Source organism: Thunnus maccoyii, chromosome 18 (genome assembly GCF_910596095.1).
Source record: "Thunnus maccoyii chromosome 18, fThuMac1.1, whole genome shotgun sequence".
NCBI classification, from domain to species: Eukaryota; Metazoa; Chordata; class Actinopteri; order Scombriformes; family Scombridae; genus Thunnus; species Thunnus maccoyii.
Genome location: NC_056550.1, coordinates 18888226 through 18898117, shown reverse-complemented (window position 1 = coordinate 18898117; position 9892 = coordinate 18888226). Strand labels below are relative to the sequence as shown.

Genomic DNA, 9892 nt, shown 5'->3' with positions numbered 1-9892 from the left:
CCTCTAAGATTGTCAGCCAAAAATGCCTGAAATCCAAAATGTAGCCACATATAAATATATAAACTAAAATGTCACTTCAGTACATGTTTCGCACACTGTCAGTTCAGATTTAAAGCTTCTTTATCTGACAATGCAAATTATACTTTTATCATCTCATTGTAAACTTCTGCTTTCTGGTGAGGGAAATGGGTCATGGCTTAGGGATGTTCTAAATAAGCAGACATCAGCTTTGTGAGACAGCAAGAGGAAATTGGGCCTGAACTCAATGTAAGCTGACAGTCTGCTCTCTTTTGTCAGCATAATAGAAAGTTTATCACAAGCAGTGATGAATGAAAGTGCATGAACCAGATTTTTTTTATTGCAGACTCTCATATGTTGAGTTATATATATACATCACATGCTTTCATTTTCAAAGCAAGGCTGAACCTGTCTCAACACCTTCAGCCTGCTGGTTACTAGCTGACCCTTGATGGATCAGGACAGGGCTCCACTCATTGTTAAAATATTCTCTCCCCTGGGAGAATATCTCCTTTCAAAGTTATGACGGAAATGAATAGCTGCTCTTGACGATGGAGGTCTGTCCATATGTAACCTTACTTTACCCTCAGAGGAGACAAACAAGCTAGGAAACTCAGACATCTGTTCTCTCCCACTGTTCTCTCTGCTGGTCCGTGTGTGTCCTCTGCTTTCACCTGTTCTCTTGTCATGTCCTTATGGTGACCTTGATGCTTCACACTGTGTTAACTTGTTAAAATGGAAATGGGGTTAAAGGGGTTAACCAGAGGGGAGGATTACAACAGGGGGTCCTGCATTCATCAATATGTGCTTGTGTTTGAAACTATGTTTTATAGGGAAGAAATGTTTTGTTTCAGAAAATAGTCATATCAGTGGAATACATAATCACATTTCAAAAGCTGGGGAGCAAATACCAACAGAGAATACACATAAAGTCGTGTAATCTATGTAAATAGACTGTAAATTTTGATATGGAAATAGTGTAAAAAATAATAATACTAAATTGTATACTAAAAGTCCTCTTGAACTCTTTTCAAAAGAGAACAACTGAGAGTCAACTGAGCTGTATAAAGTCCAGCATAATAATCCCTGTTCAGATCAGCTCGCCAAAACAGAACCAAATAATCTAATTATCCCATCATTTAATTAATGCATTAAATGCATTATATATTTTAAAACTTTAAGTTAATTTTTACAGTTAACAAATATCAAACACAAGAGGACTGAAAATCTAATCAGAAAACATCCTTAATTGGGGAAATCAGCAGTTGTGTGTCATGTAGGCTTTTGTAAGTAGATGCAAAAACAGTTTAAGTGAGTTAAAAGGATATAAATTACTTTCACCAAATCATTCACTCACTGATTACTCTAGATTGCTCTTTGGACCATCCTTTAAGCTGATTCATGCTTTGGTCTTTAAAGATATAGGGAATAGGACACATAAACATAAATGCTATACTATATAATCTTTCACCCTTTACAGATTGATTGCATCACATCTCATATTTAGCAACAGGCCCAAACATGGACCCAGACTCTGACTCTTGCACTATGGTCTTTCACCAGAAAAAAAGAAAGAAGTTTGGTTTGAGATCTTATCAGAGGCACTTTGACCCCTTTCAACATCTGTCAATAACAGGATCCACCAATCGCCATGATGGGCAATTGCTCATCAACAAACCAAACTGATACTGACAAGCAAAACAAGACCATTCTTGTATTTAGTTGATGTTTGGATTATAGTGATCGAATTAACATAATGTATTTGATGAGGTGCTATGCGTTCAGTAGTGCCTCTTTAGATGTGCTGCACCTTTCCTTACCACCAGATGGCAGTACAGTACAGCGCATTAAATTACTATAAACATTACCTTCCAAAATTAGGGTCAGCAATGGATGACTAGTTTTATAAATAAACTGGGGCTGAGCAACAAGCAATTACTGTGGGTTTATAGTCTGGGTAACAACAACGAGAAATAACTATTATTATTATTATTATTATTATTATTATTATTATTATTATAACGACTATTACTTTTATTTGTATTATTATTATTGTTGTTGTTGTTGTTGTTGTTGTTGTTGTTGTTGTTGTTACTGCTGCTGCTGTTATGATTATTGTATGAGATCAAACTACTTAAGAGCTCATTTAAGATTTTGTATTTAATGACATTTATAGATTGAATTTAAAGATTAAAAAATGAAAATATAAGATATTGTTGGCTACTATTAAATATATAATGACTAAATTTGTCAAGTCCTTGTAAGAATATTAACTATAACATAGTAAAGCAGAAACATCATGAGCTATGTGAATACTGTATGTATATTAGCACACGGTGATTTGTCGTTGGGGTCACCAGCTCAGAAATCAAATAAGCACTGCCCCCTCTATAACGCGCACGTGCGCGCATGCACGGCACACACATTTTTAAGGAATTAACTTCATTTTAAAGGCAGGCGGTACCTATCAAGTTTAAAAAACTTGCCTACAAGGGGGTGTTTGCCATGCCACGTCGTTTTTTGGTTAGTGATTTTATCGAACATGTGACTGAATTAGACGCTCACATGGCTGCCGTGGCTGCATGATCCGCTTTAGTTTTTTAAAGTCCGATAATCGGTAGCTCCCTCGGCAGCGACCATCCGGAGCAGAGGACCGCTGAAAAACACAGCGCCTATCCGGACAAATCATGGCGAACAGCGGGCAGAAAGTTGTGCTGATCACCGGCTGCTCCTCCGGCATCGGGTTACGAATCGCCGTCACGCTGGCCAAAGATGAAAAGAAGCGTTACCATGGTAAATGCGCTTTCTTCTACATTGTTTCTTTGATCGGACCTATTAGCAGTAAGCCTAGTGTGGTTCGCTTGAAAACCTATTCCGTGTTTACTTTTCCCTGCAAAGCTCTGCTGTTGCACCAAGCCTCCTTTACGCACAAAGTTCGGTTGAGTTTCATGCGCAACGCTCCGTCTTAACGCAAATAAGTGATTTAGTGTAGTGTCCACTGAAATAACTAACCCTAGTGATATCGTATCCATATCCTTTTGTGAGTACTGGGATTCAGTCGCCCCTTTGGTTCAACTATTATCATCTGAAAGCGCAGTTTCCAGGGTAGGGCTCTGGAAGGATGCCGCTTGCCAGGCGGAATCATAAAAGGAGGCTTGTCAGTTCTCTTTCAAGTGACTTCTCCAGCACAAAGCCCCCTTTTTATAGCAGTGAATTGTTGACCGCCTGCTCCGGTTTAGTGCCGTGTCTAATGTGCCTATAGTCCCCTCACTGGAGCGAGTGTTGAAAGGGGGACAAAGTTTGAGACCTGTACAAGCGAGGGTTCACTCTAAAGCAAGGACCTTGTTTGAAGTCTTCATTGGTGCACAGTAGAGTTAGGGTGTCCTACTCTGACATTGTTGGTCTATGCATCTCCTCTCCTGCTTCCCAGCCATCATTAATGTCACTCTAGGTATTGGGGACCCAAAAGCCTCAGATAGAATTACATTAGACCATCTTCCCACCCCCACCCCTGTTGGTAAGAGTTTGCCTTCAAGACCCCCCCTGTGACAAGAGTTTGCTGTTAGATGTGACTTTATCCAGAATTACATAATGGCTGAGTTAACAGTGAAACTCACAATTAGTCATCTTATTCATTGTCTTATTAAACTAATTTTAGCCAAGTTAAGACATCGCTGTTCCCGTTTCTCCACTGTGCAAGGGTTAGTTCAAGTTTTCTTTTTCTCAGGAGGGGGGGGGGGGGGGGGCACTGGGGTCTGGTGGGATTTATTACTGAAAAATAAATGAGCAAAACAATAGCGATTAACTGTTCCCTTAACACTGGTTTTGAACAGATCTTTTCCTTCTGTGTGACCTGCTTTCAAGAAAGCCACCTCTGAGCAATGAAACTGATCTGCTCCATTCCCAGGGTCTTTAGGAAATCCAACAGAGATTAAAATATTGCATTGTGCATAAAGTAATGATTAGTTGCAGTAACATGCAAACTCAGAGAAACTCCAAAAAGACTTCTGTGTATGGAAGGCAGTGTGGTTCATTCAAGAATGTTTAAGCTGCCCAAGAGTAATTCCTCGAGGAGCCACAGGAACAATGGATCTCTTGTTCACTTCTTTACCAATGCGTAAATCTCTTTGTTGCCTCATGGACACCCAGCTCTCAAATCATAAGATTAGACTTAATTAGACATCATGAGGTTGGTTGGACTTCCTTACAGTTAAGAAGTAAAAGAAAAACATCTCATGGTACTCATCTATAAAGCTTTGCGGTTGAAGCTTCCAAACTACCTCACATCTCTTCTCTCATTTAAATCTAGTCACTACAGTACATGATCCAGTAGCTACTTATCCTTGGATATCCCTCATGTACGCACTAATGTTGGCAGAACTGGATTCAGGTACTCTGCTCCTTTTTAAATGGAATGAACTTCAAATTCCCCTCTTGAGTCTTACATTCCTCTTGGAGATTTTAAAGCTTTATTATCTGATTCTTTTACCAGATTTTATTTATTCCTTGTTTATTGTGGAGTTGTGTTGTTTCTGTCTGCTTATTGTGTTCTTGTCTTATGAATGCTTTTTGTTCTTAGGTCTATCTTGGAAAAGAGATCTTAATCTCAATGAGACTTCCTGATTAAATCAATTTTAAATAAAAATAAAATGAGATGTTATCAATGCACATTGTGTATTTGACTACTTGCAAAAACAAGTTGCGTGACGCTTACACAGCAACATTCTCCACAGAATGGTTTCATTCTTAAACATCATGCTATTGCAGAGCAAAGCAAAAACTCCACAGCACAGCAATCTCTCTTCTAATCTTACTTATCCAACCTTGTCTCTGTTCGGACAAGAATCAGGTGAGGGTTTGCTTTTATCTGTCAGGGACAACAGGTAGATTTAGAAGAATGTGTGAATACGAGGTTGTTTACCCCCACTGATCGACATTGTGCAAGAGCTCTGTCTCTTTTCTCTGCTTGATAACGTCAGTCAGCCAAGTAAGCAGAACACACAACGTGGAGGAAGGCATGAAAGCGGAGTCAACACTATGTGGATAGCCACTGTCGCTGGTCATGATAGATTCCTGTGCTGTATGTAGGTTAAAGTTGCTTAGTGTGTAAAGTCCAAAGGAAATTAATTATGTGTCCTGTAAAGCGGCAGGCGTGGTTATTTCAAGGAACTTTGGCCAACACGTCTGACTCTGTCACAACTGTGAGTGTGTGTGTGTGCGTGTTTTTGCTTGGGTGTGTGTTAAGGAAGTGGCTTAGTGGTTCTAAGTAGGTCTTATATCAGAAGTTTCGCAGTCCTGTGTGTCACTTGAGTGGTGTGACACTGGGTCAAGAGGTTTTCTAACCACAGCAAAGGAGGATTATTTAGATATCCTTTGTGATTCTGTATAAAATCATGAATAGTGAAAGTATAGTGTGAAATTTAACACAAAAAAAAACAAAAACTGGCTCAAATAAAAATCACCTTAATAGGTTAATTGATAATTTGTGCTCCATGCATTCATGAGGACGTCTTTGCAGTTCTAGGTTATGTTACTGTATAAGTCTAATGAATCTTTTCTGGTACTGTGTATGCCCTTTTTGTAGTTTGAAGTTTGAAGCTATATCATACAAGTAAAATAATACTTTGTGTTTTCATCTCTCTCTTCTCTCCCTATTAGTAATTGCTACCATGCGAGACCTGAAGAAGAAGAACAAGCTAGTGGAGGCAGCAGGAGATGCATATGGAAAGACCTTGATGTTGCTTCCACTAGACGTGTGTAGTGACGAATCAGTCAAGCAGTGCATCAACAATGTTAAGGACCGCCATATTGATATCCTGAGTGAGTGGGACACACCTGAAACTAGGCCTGCATCTCTCATTTAACCCCTTCCCCAGATTCGTACTTCGCCTGTACGGATAAATGTTGATGTATAAACATGTTTTGTTGTGTAACCTTAAATAATTAAGTAATATACTGTGTGACCTTCTTATATGTTTGCAGCAATGACCACCAAATGCATAGAACATTAACCCCCAGCTTTCCAGTTAAACTAGCATGTGTTTAACACAAACAGTAATACTTTCATGAGAGAGAGTAACAGCAAATATCTAACAGACTTGTCCAGTGAAGAAGCAAAATATCACAGTACAATGTTATTACTGTAATACTAATACAACTTTAGGACCAAGCTTTTGAAGATAGAAGAACTGAAATATCTTGAATCTCCATGGTTTTGCAATTTATATTTTGGGTTGGGAAAGTATTGAAATTCCAATGTGACCACCACACTGATATCCTAAGTGAGTAAGAGACAGCTGAAACAAAGCCTACAGCTCCATCTGCCCGTGACACTGTCTTCTACCTGTTCTTTTTCTGACTGTTACAAGTACCACAATCTAACTATTGCAAGTACCACACAAGTCATTTTATGTTAATTTTGTGCTATAGGTGCATTAAACTAGCATTTGCATGCATTTTCAGCGTAATAACTCATGAATAGATTACTCTTTTCAGTTCTTGTGTTGAAACCTTTAGTCTGGATAAAGGTTATATTTATAAATCAGCCTCCATCTTGCTCATTATCCAAAACCCCCTTCACCTAATTACTCAAGACCCAGAAGCCCTTTACCATGGACTGATGTTACATCACACCTTTCTGTTGTTGTCACACACTGACATCTGGTGGCAAGATCAAATAAGGAACTCTGTAATCTGCAGACTAAATGAGGAATGCAGTAGAAAGGCCACATGAACAGTGCATTTTTTTCAATAACAATCATAAATAATAATTACACATCTAAGTGTTTTGATGATTGCAATGTTGGAGATACAAGCAGTGTGTCATCTCTGCGTCTGTGTGTTTCCTGGCAGTTAACAATGCAGGTGTGGGCTTGCTTGGACCTGTGGAGAGCATCAGCATAGAGGAGATGAAAAGAGTATTTGAGACCAACTTCTTCGGTGTGGTTCGCATGATCAAAGAAGTGATGCCAGACATGAAGAAGAGGCGTTCAGGGCACATTGTGGTCATGAGTAGTGTAATGGGTCTTCAGGGTATGTATGTTTGTGTGTAATAAACAATACAGAAGAAAATCTGCAGTGCAGAAAAGTTTGATGCAGGAGCACAAATTCAGATAATTACACTTCTAAATGATGGTGGAAAGACATGTTAAAGACTGCAGTTTTAGACGCTTTAGTTTTAGAGAGTAAAGCACTTTTGCTTTATGACTGCAATTGCACTTTTGATACGACATCACTCTTTCATTCTAAGATTAAATTCATGCACTCTACAAGATTACATCTTCTAATCATCTGCAGTGACCTGCAAAAGTTTGGCAGACCAAAGTCTGAAATCCTGAAAATCACTCAGATTGAGCTTTAAATCATAGAGTATGTTCCATGCTTTCAGATATATGAAATTAGTGAAGTTAGAAATAGTTTATTATATCCTGCAAAATGATTCTAGTATTACATTTAATCACATTTGACACATTTAAAACACAATTGCATTTCATTTTATTACAAAACAGTAGCATTTTTTAAAACAGAGAAAAAACACTACTACAGAGTTTTGATCGATTTGAATATACACTGCCATTTGTTTTCCAATAGGCCTGCTGACAATCAGTCAATCACTCACTTCATCATCAATTACTTTATTTGTCCCCAGGGAGAAACTGCTTGTGCAGCAGTGTAACACAGAATAAAAACAAACATTGGTGGGGTTAACCTGATTTTCATATCCTGTCTGGCACTTGTATTGTCCTAGGTGACACCTATTGTTTACTTAAGTGTTAGTAACTTAAGCCTTTATGTGCAAATGATGCTTGGTTCATGACTGCTGTTAATGAAATACTGTTCTTCTGTTCTCGGTTTAGGAGTGGTGTTCAATGATGTTTACACTGCCTCTAAGTTTGCCATGGAAGGGTTCTGTGAGAGTATGGCGGTGCAACTGATGAAGTTCAATATCCGGTAGGTTATCCTCTTTCCTCTGTTCTTCCTTCACATCTGTCTTTACTTTGTTCTACACATAGTCCCTCATAGGCCTCTCTGTGTCTGATTCCCCTCAGGTTGTCCATGATTGAGCCTGGCCCAGTGCACACTGAGTTTGAGACAAAGATGATGGAGGATGTGGCTAAGATGGAGTATCCAGGTGTAGATGCCGACACAGTTCGTTATTTTAAAGATGTTTACCTGCCATCATCCATAGATATATTTGAAGCCATGGGTCAGACGCCAGAGGACATAGCCAAAGTAAGGAAACAGGTTACACATTTTAAAGGATCTATCTCAGTATTCGAAAATCTATGTTGTGTTTCTCTGATCATTAACTGTTGCAAACATTCAACCAGCCTACAATGCAATAAAATCAGTCCAAACCTTCTTTTTGCTTCTCATCTCTCCAGTGTACTAAAAAGGTTATTGAGTCAAGCAGCCCTCGCTTCAGGAATCTGACCAACAGCCTCTACACACCCATTGTGGCCTTGAAGTATGCAGATGAGACTGGTGGCCTGTCTGTCAACACCTTCTACAACCTACTCTTCAATTTCGGCCCTCTCATGCACATCACCATGAGCATCCTCAAGTGCCTGACGTGCAGCTGCCTGCGCAGACGCACCATTTCACCTAACTGAGGAGAGTGTCCAATCCTGCCCCTTACCCTGTGTTGTTTACCCCACCCAGTTCCTTTTGCCTTTTCCTGAGGTTTTGGGCTAAGCAGGTAGACTAGAAACAGTAACTATGGAGAGAGGAGGCGCCTTTTAGTTCAAAGACACTACCATGATAAGCTTTGCAGGACAACATGCACAATTGCACAAGTTTGTCACAGATATGTTGTATGCAGGATGAACTCATGTACACACACACAAACATACATACATGAAAACAGAAATACAAGCAACACACACACCTTTATTGGATTATTGTACATACATATTATAAAGAGAAGGCCATGCCTTACATATTGCAATATGGGAGGAACTGAATAGTGTAAGTGGTTAGATGTCTACATCGTTTTAAAGAGATCACACAGAGAGGACTTGTGATATGAGTCCCATGGACAGACAACAAAGCACAAAAATGAACTCAGTTACAGAGAGAAACAATAAAATTATAGAGAAATAATAAAGCTATAACTTGTAGCCTAAATAACTGTACACTCAGGCTCACCAGAGTTGTAACATGTATGACAGAGTCAGAAAGAATATATCTGCATTTATTGTGTTGTGCCCTTAATTTCATGTTCGCCTTAACATAGTGTTCTCATGGTCATAACTGCTGTTGAATCATATTTTTAATCTTTTGATAAACTGAATGTTTTTGATTTTAAAGGTTTGTGAAGGGGTAGATCATACAGTATATTTTTAATCTAGCAACTTGATTTTGAAATAAACATAATTCTGATTTATCCTCAGAGGTATTTTTTGTTTTTTTAAGGATATAATGACCGTTTTGACTAATAGATGCTTATTCATTCTATAACATCTGCAAGGGGTTTATCTCTGTCTGCAAAACTCCCTGGGTACCAAGAGGGGGCAGTATTTCACTGTTTTATCCCAGGGAGCCGACCAGTGGGGTCACCAGCAAGCAGTGTTTAAGCTGTTGTGTATAGGAATTTATCCTCAGTGGCCTGAGATAGACAGGTGCAACAGAGGTGAATGATTAAAATCTTTAGATTATACATTCTTGCAGACACTGGTCATCTTGTTTTTTTTATAAGCAAATTTCATTGGATTTGAAACAATAAATGTTTCAGCACATCAATTCATATTGATAACTTTGAAAGGTTTATTTGGAAAGATAAATATTCCCTGGTGGTAAGCATTATAGAGAGTTTTCATGTGACAGCAGGATCTCAGATATGTAAGAGCAACGAAACTATTAAGGTCATATTCAG

General features: G+C 38.8%; 1 protein-coding gene across 1 annotated transcript; it reads left to right on the top strand.

Moving 5' to 3' along the window:
• The first annotated feature begins 2408 nt into the window (after positions 1-2408).
• rdh8a (retinol dehydrogenase 8a) lies at positions 2409-9378 on the top strand. Its single transcript, XM_042392695.1, has 6 exons — positions 2409-2811; positions 5677-5838; positions 6871-7050; positions 7875-7968; positions 8067-8250; positions 8403-9378. Exons 1-6 carry the CDS (start codon positions 2706-2708, stop codon positions 8628-8630), a joined length of 954 nt encoding a protein of 317 aa, XP_042248629.1. The 5' UTR covers positions 2409-2705; the 3' UTR covers positions 8631-9378.
• The last annotated feature ends 514 nt before the right edge of the window (positions 9379-9892 follow it).